This window comes from Mastigoproctus giganteus, chromosome 12 (assembly GCF_048544385.1).
Source record: "Mastigoproctus giganteus isolate SK-2022 chromosome 12, ASM4854438v1, whole genome shotgun sequence".
NCBI classification, from domain to species: Eukaryota; Metazoa; Arthropoda; class Arachnida; order Uropygi; family Thelyphonidae; genus Mastigoproctus; species Mastigoproctus giganteus.
Window position 1 is genome coordinate 20,338,518 of NC_143586.1, and position 17,233 is coordinate 20,355,750.

Here is a 17,233-nt window from a genome sequence, read left to right on the forward strand (position 1 = left end):
CCTTCCTTCATACATATTTCCTGAAAATTATAATCTACAGAAGTTCAAGTCCAATGTCAACAAATATCTTCTTTCATCTTCTCAACCTCCAACCCAAGCACGGTACTAAGTACTATAGGGTCTAATACCTCTCGTGTTTGGGGTTCACATAAAAAAAAAAAAAAAGAAAGTTAAACTGAAATTTTAGGAGCTGCCCCTTACAAAAACACATGTCCACATGTGCAGAACTTCACCATTTTCAATAACCATCCACTGCAGCTTCTGACAAACCTCCATGTGAACTTGCTGTTGCTCAAGTGTGAATAGTCTTAGATGCACAAACTCAGAATGCACAAACATGTCATATGTAAATGGTCATAGAGAATACCGTGTGGACTTCCTACCAATATTCTCAGCATCTCTGTCAGTTGTAGGGATTGTTTTCCGGGATTTCAGGATCCCGGGATCACGGTTGATTTTTGCTGTGGGATTTCCCGGTCTGAATTACTAAACTTTAATAATCAATACTAACAATTTAATGTTAGTATTGATTATTAAAGTTAATCAATTTAACTTTAATAATCAATTCTAACAGTCTTACACACACATTATAAATATATATATATATCCGATAATTCAAAATAAAACAAAAGCCAGTAGTATGGCAAAAAATGTAGAGCAAAAAATTAACATAAAAATAATGTAAAATAAAATAAACCAAACAGGGAGGGGGAAGTAAAGGTAATAAGACATAAACAGTAGTTGAAAGTCCCCTATATAATTTAGCACTTTAAATCCAATTAATAATACCGATATAAAATTTAAAATAATGCCAATTATAATATGATTTAGCGGTATCCCCCTCGAAGGTACCAGTTCCAAAAAACGTGAAATATCACCAAGAAAGGGGTTAAAAGAACTACTAAAAGAAAAACAAAATATCAAAATAATAGACTGACCATTATGCCCCATATCGACAGAGGACTACGAGGCCAATAATGGTCATGGAATCGCTGCATTTCTATCGCTATACAAATCGTCACAAAGGCAAAAAGATCGAAGAACCAAACCACCCATTCCTCCTCCACCACCTCCGATCAATCCACCAATGCAGAGGATTTGCACGGCGGTGGTCCTTATGCAGCGAGAAATAATTTATAGAACAGACAGCACTCTAGATCAGGGCCACACCACTGACATAATGTAAGCTTAACCAGCTTATATAAAAGAAAAGAAAGGAATAGATGGCAGCACAGGTGCTGCTTATTTAGCATATCAACCCACTACTACCACTGATTTATATTTAAATAATGGCTTAAAAGTTTAACATAAAATAAGAAAATAAATAAATAAATTTTAAGCTATCATTAGAGGCAGCAAAATGCACATCCTCCACATGAAGCCCAGATATATCCAATAATTCAAAATAAAACAAAATAAAACATAAGCCAGTAGTATGGCAAAAAATGTAAAGTGAAAAATTAACGTAAAAATAACGTAAAATGAAATAAACCAGACAGGGAGGGGGAAGTAAAGGTAATAAGACATAAACAGTAGTCGATAGTCCTCTATATAATTTAGCACTTTAAATCCAATTAATAAAACCGATATAAAATTTAAAATAATGGCAATTATAATATGATTTAGTGGTACCCCCCTAGAAGGTACCAGTTCCGAAAAATGTTTCTCAGCTATCTGAGCAGGATCATCAACAGTCGAACCACCAACATCAAGTGGACCAATTTGATTCATCCCCTTATAGAGTTTAAAGTAAATAAGTAAAGAAGTCTTTGTTCTTTTTCTTTGCATCCTTTGCCAAGGATTTCTCATAATCAGCCTTTACTTGCCTAACCTCCTTTGCAACTTGATTACAGACTAGCTGATATCTGCCATAAGCTTCTGTATCACTTACTAATTTATATGCATCCTATGCATTTTTATTCTCTGCCACGAGCCTCATTAGTTCATCTGACATCCAGTTAGGCCTAAAACTTTAACAGTATTTCTTAGTTGGCATGAAAAGCCTAGTAGCTTCCAAGATTACTTCCCTGAAGACCTCCCTTTAGAATTTACTGTTTTTAACATCATCACTTGATCCCACTGTACAGAATTCAAAAACTGCCTGAGACCACTCTAGTCACCTTTACGAAAACAAAAACCCTTCCCATTATCCTTGATGGTAGTTACATCTTGAAGAAAATCCCACATCGGTAGACTGTGATCACTGTTTCTTAGTGGTTCCTTTATCTGCAAATTCCTAATGCATGCATCATCACTGCTGATAATCAGATCAAGAGTATTACCCTTTCTGGTTGCCCCTCAAACATGTTGCTGTAGAAAATAATCCTCTGATAAATCCACAAAAGTCTTGCTATCGTGCAAGTGACCAACCCACAAGTTCCGGTCAATATGTGGAAAGTTAAAATCCCCCATTAAAAGACATTCTGATTTACTGGCCCACTCTATTTCTCTGCATAATTGTTCGTTGTACTCATCAGAGTCATTAGGCCTATAACATACTCCTACTCTCATTTTCCCTTTCCCAGTGTTTATGTCACACCAAAATGACTCAACATTGCACTGTTCACCCATGTCAACTGGATGCACTTCATTAGATTGTATGTGTTTCTTAACTAACAGTATAACCCCTTCTCCCTTCCTACCCTGTCTATCCTTTCTGTAAACATTGTACTCCCCAAATTCCAATTCTGCACTGCTTTTATCTGTGTGACACCGTGTCTCTGATATCTCAACAATATCTGCCTTTGATGCCTTGACCACCACTTCAAATTCATCAAATTTATTTACTATACTTCTGGCATTGGTGTACATGCAAATATACACAACCTGTTCTTACTCTTAGTTACCCTAACACAGCCCATGTATTTATTTATTCCATGATGACTCCCAGCAAGCAGCTCTTGAAGTCTCCAGCAACTTGCTCTCTAGGCTGCTGCTCATTACAATAAAAGCAGTGCAAGAATTGCTTTTCCCTCTGCCTGCGGCTACTGTTAATCTTTTAGTCTGTGAATCCCCCCAAGCTAGCAGTTTTCCGACCCAACTAACACTGCCTCAATAGCATCAGCAAATATTCTTGCACCCTTTCTATTTAAGTGTATCCCATCCCTGTAGAAGCAGTCTCTCCTGTTAGCAAGCACAAACCAAGCTGAAAAAAATTCTATCCAATGAGCTTTGAACAATCTCTCCAGGGCTGAATTGATTGACAAGGCTCTCATCATATGCTCCCTCCTATTGTGTCTCAGCAGAATTGCAGACACTTTCAAATTCAAACTTAGCTCGTGACTTTTTTTCAACATTCACCTGTACTTGTTAAGTAAATCTGCAGATATCTTACTCTTAAGATCATTAGTGCCAACGTGTACAACAATATCACCTTTTGTGGTCTTAAAAGATTATGTCTGCTCTACAACCTTGTCAACTTTTGCTCCCTAGCAGACATACCCTGGTCCTGACATATGTATGTATAGTAAATCAAAACTGATAAACTTACTTTTAATATCTCTTGGCAAATATCACTCTCCATTGGAATGGGCTCCTCATTTTCACGGTTAAATATAATAACTGCTATATGTGCAGGATGAGGAAGAAGCAAAGGGATGACTAATTTCTCAGGTTTAAGTTCTGATGTAGAGTGTTTCCATGGATACCGGAACCTAAAAAAAAAGTTATTTATAAAGAAATGTTACAATACATGCAATAAATAATTATGATCCAGTTACAGCAATTTAATATATGTTTACTTATAAAAAAATATATATGGAAGTTGCTTTTCAATTCAGCACATTATGTATTGACACTAATAATTTAGGAAAGATATTATGTAATTTAGATTTACCTGTAATAATTATAACTAAAGGGTTCATAACTTCATATGGTTTTCAATTTTTTTTAGTCGCACAAACACAGCTGGTAGAGATGCTGAAAGTTTTTCTATTACAAATGGTGAGAACACCAGGTAATCCTAACTACATATCTGACACTTTTGATCATCCCTCAACAACACTCCTTCAAATTACACAGCTAATGTTACCATTCTCTTCATACTTCAAACTATAACCTGGTCTGGCATCTTCTGTAATGAGTTATTTCCAAACAGACTTGTGTTGTTTAGCATTAACATGAAATGGGATAATATGTCTTTTACCTATATTATTATTATTATTATTATTATTAGCTATATGGTGCAAGGAAGCCTGAGGCTTATGCAGCACCAGCCAAAAAAAAAAAAAAATTACAGAATTACCCCAAAAGAGAGAGAGAGAGACAGAGAGAGAGAGAGTCAAAAGGGAATCACCAAGAAAAAGAAGAATGATGATATCCAGCTCAGGACCCTGGGTGTGCCAAGCCCATACTCACCAGATGTGAGCCCCCGGGGTTAAATATACTCTCTTCCTTAGTTATATTACTGTTTTAATTCTTTTGCAAGTATGCCTGTATTATACATTTTTCATGTCAGGGACCAAAATGTCCTCAAGCATCTTTTACAAAACTAAAATGTTATTGTATGAATAGGTACATGATACAAACCTCAAATCACTTACAGACAGAGCATGTCGTCAAGTTTTTATTTACCAATGACAAAAATGTCCACACTGCAGTATGCACTTTTTTTCACACTTTTTTCATTCATTATTTATTTATAGAACTGTAGGACACACCCCTTTGGTATATCCTGAAAAACTGGGGGGTGGGGGAATGGATTATAATACAATTGCTTACACAATTTTTATTTTTATAGTAGATAGCAGTAGTTGTTGCAAATTATATGGACTTTTCTTTCTTTTTTTGGAATAGCTGCTGTCACAGGTATTGTGTGCCTGGACATAGGTTAGTATAATTTGGTATAATTTCCTTATACCAAAACCTGCAAGATGACAATCAATTTTTCTCAACGTGATCTGTGCTTGTTAACAGGAAAGATTGATTTCACAGGGATGGGATACACTTGAATAGAAGGAGTGCAAGAATATTTGCTGATACTATAGAGGCAGTGATAGGTGGTTTGGAAATCTGTGGCTCTCGTAGAGCTATCAGTCTGTGTATCTCCCCAAGCTAGCAGCCTGGGACTTCAGGCCCTGCTGTGGTTCATCATGGAACAAATAAATACACGAAATTGGCTGTGTTAGGGTAACTAAGAGTATGAACATGTGCATGTAGTGCATATACTTGCAAAAGTTGAATCGGCTAATGGAAAGGAAAAAAACTTGAAAACGATTGCTCAATATCCATCCTTTTACTTTCAAACAAAGGACTGATTTCAAATTAATTAAGCATCAAAAAATAAAATGAGAATAGTTAGTATTTTTTTATAAATCCAAGTAAATGAACATTTCAAATCACACATATGTATAATAATACCTTGATTTTTCTTTTTTATGTACTGTAGCCCCACTTGTACAAAAAGGATTGAAAGCTGAAAGGTCCAGATACGGAGAATGGATGTGGATATTTCCTAAAAGTGGAATGAATGTAATAATATCATTATAATACCAACAAATTTCATAAATGAATATATTCCATATATATATATATATATATATATATATATATATATATATAATCTATTAGAGCAATTTGAGGGACATTGAGGTCTATTGCTATCCTTATTCCTCCTCCTATTTGCCTTAATTTTGGCATAAGTCTTTCTTTTTCACTACATAAATAAATTGCGCTAATAAAATTAATAGTTAGTACTCACTTTCATTAACTTTGATTCACTTCCATTATTTTATTATTATTTTTTTTTTCACTGCTATCTGTCGGGCTAGTGGTTATTCTGCAGTTTACTGCTAAATTTAACATATATTGCAGTTATATTTGAGCCTAGAAAAATTGGCAAATGGCAAACAGAAACAGATAGCCTCAGCCAATTATTGATATGATGTACTGAGTGGAGCTAGCCTTAGTTAATATTCCATTCAATGTATCCATTAATCAATAATTTGCTACATCATTTTATTTTTATTATTTTTATAATTTGTGTTTATTTATAGGTTACAACAATGAAGTCCAACATAGGTTACCTAAATACTTGGCACTATGGCCTTATAGATATATTTTTTCACCCCTAATACTTATATTCCAAAATTCTTATTAAATTTCATCAGTTTTATTTTATAATTCCTTTGGTATTCAGTTTAATATATATATATATATATATATATATATACACTTGGTCATCGACTTACAACCTATGCGACTTACGACCACAAAAAAAATAATAATAAACAAATAAATTAATAATAAATCAGGAAATCACTACTGGTGACACCCACAACCCAGGTGAGGAGGCACATCGATGACGGGAGGCCTGAAGACAGCACCAGGCACATACACCCAGTCACTCTCTTTCACATACACCCAGTTGCTTTCAAGCATCTGTGGCGTGTGGTGTATTAATTAAAATTCTACTGAAATACGCATAAAATGTTTAGTAAAAGGAAAATGACATCATCTACATATACGCCAGCTAAAAAGTCAAGGAAAACTATTGATTTAGAGTGTAAAATGAAAATTATCCAGCAGTATGAAGGCGGAAATAAAGTGAATACGATAGCATGTGACTTGAAGTTATCACATTCCACGGTATTGACGATACTTAAGGAAAAAGACAGAATTCGGGAAGATGTGAAAGGTTCTGCACTTATTAAGTCTACAATTTTAACCAAACAACGACAGGAACCCATCCATGAAATGGAGAAATTGTTGTTTATGTGGATGGAAGATTTAATACAAAAAAATACACCCATGAGCCTTCACACAGTGCAAGCAAAGGCTAGAAGTTTGTTTCAGTTTAAAATCACGCGCCGGAGACGATTACTCAGAAGATTTTCAGGCTAGTACTGGGTGGTTTAAGCATTTTTAAAAAAAGATTTTCTTTGCATAATATCTCTATAAATAAACATCTCCTACCTCAACCCAAGAACTTGGCGCTAACGATGCACAACCCAGCACAAGCAAAGATTGAAAATTGATTTTGTAAATTTCATTTGTATTAATTTTTACATTAATTTTAGATTGTATTTTTGTGTTTACAGTACATTATGTACAATATAATTATAGATTGTAGTTTTGTTTTTTTATAAACAGTATGAATAATAAACCAATTAAAATGTAGAGAACGTTTAAATTTAACTTCATAGAGAGAGAGATAGCCTAGGCGTAGAAACGAAGGTATATTCAGTATCGCTAAGTAAAAGATAAAAGCATTACTGTATTTAAAATGAAAAATAAAAGATTATAAAAATAAATCATAAAGATGATAAAAAGATTAGAAAGGTTAAAAAATACTGTTAATAAATATATGGCCGACATACGACCAGATCAATTTACGACCTGTCAGTCAGAACGGAAGTCGGTCGTAAGTCGACGACCAACTGTATATATATATATTAGTATTAGTATTAGTAACGGCCGTATGGTGCAAGAAAGCCTATGGCTTATGCTGCACCAGCCAAAAAAAAAAAAAAAAATCCGAACAAAACAATGATAAAAACAAAAAATAAATAAATAACTAAATAATAATAATTAATAAATAAAAAAAATAATAATAAAATAAAAAATAAATAAAAAGGAAATGAATCCTATCATCCTATGCGCTTCCCTACCCGAAAGTACTATCCAGATGACCTTTGAATTTCCCCAAACTGTCGCCCTCTACCACCCATGAAGGCAACTTATTCCAATAATTTATAACTCGCTGGCTAAAATAAAACTTCCTGCAGTCCAATCTAAACATTTCCCCCCGTAACTTGAATTTATGTCCCCTAGTTCTAGCATCATTTATAATCTTGAAAATTTCGTCCTCATTCATTTTACTGATGCCTCTCAGAGCCTTAAACACCTCAATCAAATCTCCTCTAAGGTGTCTAGTTTCCAAACTCTGCAACCCACATATTCGAAGTCTTTCTTCATAAGGACGCCCTTTTGCCGATCTCACCAGGCGAGTTACCCTTCGTTGCACCCTTTCAAGAAGCTCGATGTCTTTCTTTAGGTGCGGTCTCCATACTTGAACACAGTATTCCAAGTGTGGTCTAACATAAGCCTTATATAATGGGATTATCACGTCCCTATCTCTACTTGCAAAAGTTCGATAGATCATCGATAGGACACCATGGGCCTTCCTTGCAACCTGTTTACAATGCTCAGAGAATTTCATGTCTGACCGTATCGTAACACCCAAGTCCCTTTCCTCCAGTACTGGGTTTAGTTGAACTCCACCAAGTGAATACGTTATTTTGAGATTACTGTTTCCCAGGTGTAATACCTTACACTTTGTTGGATTAAAGCACAGCTGCCATTTTTCTGACCATTCCTGAAGTCTATCTAGGTCTCTCTGAAGAAGCTCAGCTTGACAGTGATCATTAACTACTCTACCAATTTTAACGTCATCTGCAAATTTAGACATCACGCCCTCTATCCCTTCATCAATGTCGTTTATGAAAATTAAAAACAACAGTGGCCCTAATACTGATCCTTGGGGAACCCCACTTCTTACATCAACCCAATCTGAGGAATAGCCATTTATCACAACCCTCTGCCTCCTGCCCTGAAGCCATCCTTCTATCCATCTAAGGATTTTCCCAGTGATTCCAACCTGTTCCAGCTTATAAAGCAACCGCTCATGTGGGACTGAGTCAAAAGCTTTGCTGAAATCTAAATAAACAATGTCGAAATTATTCCCTAAATCTAGCTCGAGAGTGACCCTTTCGAAATAGCGAACCAGATTTGTTAAACATGATTTTCCCTTTACAAAACCATGCTGAGTATCCTTGAGAATTTCAAGTCGATCCAAATGATCCTGAATTCCACCCTTGATCATTGCCTCCATGATTTTCCCTACTACTGAAGTCAGACTGACAGGTCGATAATTTCCCACTTCACTTTTAGAGCCACCCTTATGTATGGGAGATACATTTGCACTTTTCCAATCCAAGGGAATCTCCCCAGAGTCTAGTGATGCTCGCATAATTAGCCTCAATGGTTCAATGCACTCGCTTGCCGCCTCTCTCAAGATTATAGGGTATATTCCATCAACTCCAGGAGCCTTACTGGTCTGTAGGCTTGAAAGTTTTTTCATTAAATAATCTTGCGAAATTTCAATATCATTAATTACATATTTTTTAACTTCGCTCCCACAATTTCCCATTGCCACAAAAGGCTTTTCATTTGTAAATATCGATGCAAAATAACTGTTGAGTTCATCTGCAACGGCAGCTGGTGTATTTATTACTATCCCCTTTCCCTTACGTAAAGGTCCGATCTGGTTTGTCCTGCTCTTCTTGACATTTATATATGTGAAGAATTCTTTATCCCCCCTCTTTGCTCTGTTTGCTAGTGATTTCTCATAAACTGCCTTTGCCTGTCGAACCTTTTCTGTGGCTCTATTACACATCACCTTGTAGCTGTTATAGGTTTCAGTACTTTTTATTGCTCTGTAACTTTTCCATGCCACCTTTTTCTGCTCAAGTAATGTGGCAACTTCACTATTCATCCAACTTGGAACCCTTCTCGTGGAGTATTTTTTTAATGGTATATACGCATTCAAGGCATCTGTGATTAATGTTTTAAAAGCGTACCACAGTTCAATTGTATTCATTCTCTGCGCGATATCTACCCAGTTAATAGAGGCCATGTAGTACCTTAAGGCATCGTAATTTCCTTTTCTGAAATTAAAACCCATTCCTTTGCCTTTTACTGCTGCTACCTCTCTCGTCATCATCCACCGTAGAACTCCGTGATCACTTCCTGCTACTGGTTCCTCTACTCTCAGCCCTGTTATGTCCTCTGATTCATGTGTGATGATGAGGTCTAGGATATTCTTTTCTCTAGTACTTTCCCTGACATGTTGATACAAATAACAGTCATCTAGTTGATTTAAAAATTTTGTTCCCCATGTCGAGTTTCCTTCCCATTTACTCCAATCAATTAGAGGCAAATTGAAATCACCCATAATAAGGCATTGACGCTTACTTGCCCATTCCATTTGCATGTAGAGGCTTTTGTCATAGTCTTCACAATCACCTGGTCTGTAGATTACTCCTACTCGCATTGTACCTTTGTTTCCAACTATCTCACACCATACAGACTCTATACTAGCATGTGAAATGTCTGAATCCGGGAAAGCTATCGTCGCACTCAGGCTGCTTCTGATAAGAAGCATTACCCCACCACCCCTTCTATCTACTCTATCCTTCCTAAATACATTATACAAGCCGTACTGAAACTCATCATCCCCAATTTCCGGGTGGCACCACGTCTCTGTAAGCCCTATTATGTCTGCGTTACTTGTTTTAACCAGCAGTTCGAATTTGCTCATTTTATTGACGACACTTCTAACGTTACTGTATAAACAATTAAGATTTACTGATCTTGTATATTTAACAACCCTAACACAGCCCTTGAAGTTTTTTAGGCTCTCTTCCCTGATATTAGCTACCCGCTCACGTGAAACGTTTTTGGCCCCAGAACATCTAGATAATACGTCCAGTTGGGGTAACAGATAAGAACTCTTAAGGTATGTGCAAGAGTTACATTGACCAATATTATCAGATAAACGCGTGTCAGTATTACCCACATCCCCCCTAACTAGCAGTTTCCCTGAGCCTTTAAGGTATCCTCAATAATACTGGCAAAAACCTTTGCACCACCTTTGTTTAAGTGTATCCCGTCTCTACGGCATAAATCGAGGGCTACCTATATATACAGGTAGCCCTCGATTTATGCCGGGGTTAGGTTCCTGGCGGGACAGGTGCAAATGGAATTGGCGCAAATGGAACCCTTTATATAATGGAGTCAATCGGAAATCGCAGGGTTAGGTTCCGGGCACCAAAAATTTTACCTACCACTTTGCATCGATCATTTTATTTTATTAGCATTCTTCATAGTTGTAGTAATAGTCAATGAAGGTATATTCATAGCCCTACACACATTAGGGTGGCTTTCATCAGATTCTATCCTCCAAATATTGCACTAGGATTCAATTAACTACTTTTACCAGCCACGGCATGTCTTTATTCTATTAAATTAAAAACTTTATAACATGATTGGAAAAAACTGCACACAGCTATCACTATTATTATTATTTAATTTATTAATAGCACAATTAATAAAAAAATGTTAGCATAATAAATTTCCAACACATGTAAATAGTGTAAACAACCAATTGAATGCTTCACCGCATGGACCTTTACTACCGGCATCCACAAGTGGCTACTTTGAGGGCAGGAATCTTTCTTGTGCCTGATACGAGTGCGCTAATTGCTGATTGGCTCAGATTGTCCTAAATAATGTGAACAGTGCAAGATACATAGCACAGTATGATGCCAATAAATTTTGTCTGATGATTTTAAACTTTCAATTTATAAAAAAATTGCAAAAAAAAAAAAATTGCAAAAATAAATAAATAAAAATAGCACTGTGGTTGGTGATCGGCACTATTGGGAATCGGACCAGTGCAAAGCGAGGGCTACTTGTATGAATATATAATTTTTACCTAGTTTGCACTAGTAAAGAGAAAACTTGAAAAGTGGGAACTTATTTCCCATAGATGTAATGTTAAAAAAAGGGGTTATGTTTTCAACAATGAAATTTGACCATAGTAATATTAAATGAAGGTCAACAAAACAATAGTTTATGCTTAAAGAATTATTTATTTATCCAAAGAAATGAAAACATAGCCTTTAAAATCAAGAAAATTATAATAATAAAGAAATTATTTATGTCGTACAAATGGACGGCATGTACTTCCAAAAGAGGCCAGTTTCATTTCCATTAAAAATTTATGAGCATGTAATCCTCTTCTATAAATTCTTCTAATCTTTTAGGAAATAATTTTACCACTTCAATATCAGCACTCACAGATTCTCCTTGCACTTTAATATAATGTACCAACCAGCTCTTTTTTTTATATATATCGAACACAGCATCCACTACTCGCAGTTGTCTCCTTTTTGTCTTTAAGCATCTCAAAAATGGATAAAGCTTTTGAATGAATATTTTTCTTTATCCTTTAAAATTGTACACACAGTTGAAGTGCTTAGGTAATATAGTTCGAACAAAGATCTTTAACAGTCATTCGGGCCACATGTTTGCATATGATCTCATATTTTGTTTCCAATCTAAGGCAGAATGTGCTGGTCCCATAGGAGCTAGTTATTGTTGGTGACTCTATTGCCAAGGAGATGAGAAATATATTGTGCAAAAAGGATAGGTGGAATATGACCAGGTTATGTCTGCCAGGGGCAAAGATTGATGAAGTTGTAGAGCAGATATTATCATTTAAGGACACATAGGGTGATATTGTTGTACATTGACACTAATGACATTAAGAGTAGGAGATCTGTAGACTTACTTAACAAGTACAGGTCAATGTTGAAAAAAAGTCACGAGTTAGGGTTAAATTTGAAAGTATCTGCAATTCTGCCCAGCCACGATAGGAGGGAGTATATGATGAGAGCCTTGTCGATCAATTCGGCCCTGGAGAGTCTGTGCAAGGCTCATTGGGCAGAATTTCTCAACGTGGTGTGTGCTTGTTAACAGGAGAGTTTGCTTCTGCAGGGATGGGTTACACTTAAATAGAAAGGGTGCAAAAATATTTGCTAAGGCTGTCGAGGAAGTATTAGGTGGGTAAGAAAACTGCTAGCCTGGGGGGGGGGATACAGAGGCTAATAGATTAACAGTAGCCGCTGGCAGAGGTGAAAGTGATTCTTGCACTGCTTCTATTGGAATGAGCAGCAGCCTGAAAAACAAGGTGACTGCTGGGAGTCATTGCGGAACAAGTAAATACATAGGCTGTGTTGGGGTAACTAAGAGTAAGAACAGGTGCATGTACACCAATGCTAGGAGTTTAGTAAATAAAATTTGATGAATTTGAGGTGGTGGTAGTGAAGATATCAAAGGCAGATACTGTTGAGATATCAGAGATATGGTGTCACACAGATATAAGGAATGCAGAATTGGAATTTGGGAGTAAAATGCGCACAGAAAGGATAGACAGTTAGAAAGGAAGGAAGGCTCATGTTGGTAGTTAAGAAACACACAAAATCTAAGGAAGTGCATCCAGTTGACACGGGTAAACAGTGCAGTGTTCAGTTTGATGTGACATAAGCACTGGGAAAGCAAAATGGAGAGTAACAGTGTGTTATAGGCCTAATGACTCTGATCAGTACAATGAATAACTGTACAGAGAAATAAAGTGGGCCAGTAAATCAGACTGTCTTACAATGGGGAATTTTAATTTCCCAGATATACACTGGAACTTGTGGCAAAGCACTTGCATACTAGCAAGACTTTTGGGGATTTATTGGATGATTGTTTTTTACAGCAGCATGTTCGAATAGAGGGAGTAATACTCTTGATCTGATTATCAGCAGTGAATCTGCTGATAAAGGAACCACTATGTGGCAGTGATCACAGTGTACGGATGTGGGATTTACTCAAAGATGTAACTACCATCAGGGGTAAAGGAAGGGTTTTTGCTTTGCTAAAAGTGACTACAGTGGTTTCAAATAGTTTTTAAATTCCATACAGTGGGATCAACTGATGATGTTACCAACAGCAAATTCTAAATGGGAAGCAATCAAGGAATTAATCTTGGAAGTTACTAGGCTTTTCATACCAAATAAGATACACTGTTCAAGGTTTAGGCCTAAATGGATGTTAGATGAACTAATGAGACTCTGGCAGAGAAGAAAAATGCATGGGATGCACATAAATTATCATGAGATACAGATGCCTATGGCATATATAAGATAGGCTCTAATCAAGCCACAATGGATTTTAGGCAAGAAAAGGCAGATTACAAGAAATCTTTGGCAAGGAAAAACAGTAAAGCATTCTTTACTTATGTAAACTTGAGAAGGAAGGGGATGAATCAGATTGGTCCACTTGATATCGATAGTTCAATTGTTGATGATTCCGCTCAGGTATCTCACATGCTGAATGAGTATTTTGCATCTACATTCATACATGATGACCTAAGAAAGGAACCTCGGTTGGATGGGATCTATCCAGTTATATTAAAGGAGGCAGCAAAGGAAGTAAGCAGACCTTTAGCCATGATTATGAGGGCATCCTTGGACTCATGGGAGGTCCCCACAGACTGGAGATGTGCAATTGTATCCCCAATTCACAAAGGGGGATCGAAAGGTGACACGAGTAATTACAGACCTGTTAGTTTGACTTATGTTCCAGAGAAAATAATAGGAGTCACTGGTTAAAGGAGCATTGCAGGATCATTTAGACAAGACTGCAGTTATAGTTCAGACACAGCATGGATTTGTTAAGGGGGAAGTCTTGTCTGACCAATTTGATTGGATACTGTGATGTGTTCACAAATGATGCAAAAAATAATTGTGATATTATATACTTGGATTTTAGGGAAGCTTTTGATACTGTTGCATACGAAACACTACTGTACAAGTTGGAACAGTATTGCATTAAGGGCAAGTTGCTGCTATGGATAAAGAGATGATTGAGTGGGAGAAGACAGAGAGTGGTAATCAATGGACACTGCTCTTCGTGGTGTCCCCTAGGGGTGTGTGTTGGGCCGGTTGCTGTTTTTGTATTTATCAATGATACTAATTATGGTATATCACTTTAATGTCCAAGTTTGCAGATGATACGAAGGTTGTTAGGGTAGTTAATGACAATAAGGATGGTATGCTACTGCAACATTATCTGGAAAAGTTGAACAGATGAGCTGAGAAGTGGCAACTGAAGTGTAACATTGACAAATGCAAAGTGCTGCATATGGGCAGAGGCGGATTTAATGGCGGGTGCACCGGGCGCGCGCCCTGGGCCCCAACTTCTGAAGGGCGCCCCAGAAAACCCCAACTTTACACTTTTTTTCTAATGACACCAAGTTTGGTTTCATATGTGCAATTTTAATTACGTAAAAAAAAAAAGAAGGTTAAGTGCAGCCATTATCAACCCACTGCAGGATGGAAGCCTCCTCAACAATTCATGTTGAGGGAAATGGACCATAATCTGCCACGCTGGTCCAATGCAGGTTGGCAGATCGACCGTGTTCAGCAGTCAGGGGCTTGAACCCCGGTCAATTCAAAGAGCGTGTGCTACTGCACTACGTACAAGTTTACAATCGGCAGTAAAAGCTAATAGTATGTTTATATTTGCTTATTTTCATTATTTCATTACTACGCTGCATAGGGGCTGCGCCGCTCATCGGAGCAATAGAATTGTATTTAATAGAAATCAATAGAAAGGCACGAACAACAATGGCCCACTAGATATGGTTGGTTTGGTTTTAATGGAGGTTTTCTGGCACAAAGGCAACTAAGGCCAAATTGTGCCTATCACAGGAATTATGTAAATGAAATAATTTTTTCTGGTCATGTGTTAAAAATGTTTGCATAAATGAATCTTCTTTAGTAATAAATTACTAAATATTCTTTAGCAATTGATTATAGTAATAAAATTAATTAAAAAAACTCTTAAAAAATTAAAACAAAGTTCAATGCAAATTTTGAAAAAAAAGACTCTTTCCTGCAGCTGACAGGACGTTTTGACCTTGTCTTGATTGCATTATTATGAGGTTATTGCCCTAAACAAATTATGTAATTAAGAATTACACAATTTGTTTAGGGCAATAGCCTCAGGTTACAAAGAAGTTAACTAACGTATAAGTTTGTGCTAGAGCATTATGTCTATATGCAGCCAACTACTAAGTAGTTACAAAAATGGCACCATTTAAGTATATCTCATATTGTGAATACCTTCACAGCGAGTTACCATGATATTGCACTATCCCCAAATAAGTAACGCTTCACCAATGGAGAAGACTACTGTTACTAATTCTTGGCAGATACCATCTACTGTACACTATCAGGCATCTCTCATATTGTGGAGTTATACTTCGCAACTGTGTTGTCATCATTTGCCCACCCACCGATGAAGAACCAATAAGCTCTGAAATAGTGCCGTCTGGGTGGTGGTGGTATCCGTCAAGAATTAGTAACAGCAGTCTTCTCCATTGGTGAAGTGTTACTTATCTGGGGTAGTGCAATGGTTATCAAAATTTGTATAACAAATTTTGTTTTTTTATAACAGTGAGCAATTAAAATTAAAATCATTATGGCTTTTTGCTCATTACAGACGTGATCTCATTATTTCTGTGCTCATTATAACCAAGTTCGACTATATATGGCATATTTATTTTTTACTAAATTTTTTGCTGCATACCCTTATATTTCCCAGACATGTTGGCCACGTTATCGTAGGACTGTCCTCTACACTTGCTAAAATCAATGTTACATTCATTTATAATATAATGAAGTATCAAATTGGCTAAATTTTCTCAAGAATGGTTTTCTATTGGAATGAATGCTTAAAATCATTCAGCAGGATGACCATCGTGAGGACATATATCTTACAACAACAGTTAATTGATCAATAAGTGAGAGATCAGGTGTAGAATCAGCAGACAAACTAAAATAACCAGCTTCTTTTAAATCTTCAAAAATTGATTTTCTTACTTTTTCAACCATTAAATCAATAATTTTGTTGCATGCTGTTTTAGATAAATATGATTAATTTGTAGAAGTTGATAGCTTAAATAGATCAAGGCAGAACTTGACAAACATTTGGAGCAAGTGGATGAGTGAAATAAGGGTTTTTTGTTTTTTTTATTGGCTGATGCTATATAAGCTTGCTTTCTTGCATCATGTGCCTTTGCTAATGCTAATGCTAACTTTCCAGATTCAGAATTCCCATAACAACCAATATGATCAGCGAGAAAAGTATCAAATTAGTTCTAATAATCTGAGAAAATTTCAATTTTGAGGTGAATTAAATTTCTCATCATCACCTTGATATGGCAATCCTCATTCTGCCAAAGTAGACACAACTGCAACAATATGTTAGAGCACATGCCTCCAATTTTTTGCTCTTTTATAATATTTTTAATCTAATTTTGAATCTAAAGTGGATCCACCTTTTCTTGATAAATATGAGCAAAGCTCTCTATGATCAGTTGAATTCTCATGTTGTTTATTATTTAAAACAGGGTTTTTTCAATCCTTAAAGCCATCATTGGCTAAAGTGCAACTTGAATTTGAAAAAAGCTTGCATATAAAACATTAGACACATTGATGGAGAATATACTAGCCACTCTTGACTTTAGCCACAATTTTTTGTGGAGTAAAAAAGTCCTTGGGAGCAATACCATACTTGATTTTTAAATATCTGTTTTGATTTTTAAAACGAATCCTTCTAG

The 17,233-nt window shown here is 36.2% G+C and overlaps 1 protein-coding gene across 1 annotated transcript in view; it reads right to left on the minus strand.

Annotated features, from left to right (window-relative positions):
• Positions 1-17,233, minus strand: part of LOC150076763 (uncharacterized) — a 408,267-nt gene that overhangs the window by 5,198 nt on the left and 385,836 nt on the right. Inside the window, exons 31-32 of the mRNA XM_090386915.1 lie at positions 5,359-5,452; positions 3,491-3,653 (exon numbers count right to left, since the gene is read on the minus strand). Of these exons, the coding sequence (XP_090243041.1) occupies positions 3,491-3,653; positions 5,359-5,452 (257 nt within the window). The remainder of the gene's footprint in view (positions 1-3,490; positions 3,654-5,358; positions 5,453-17,233) is intronic.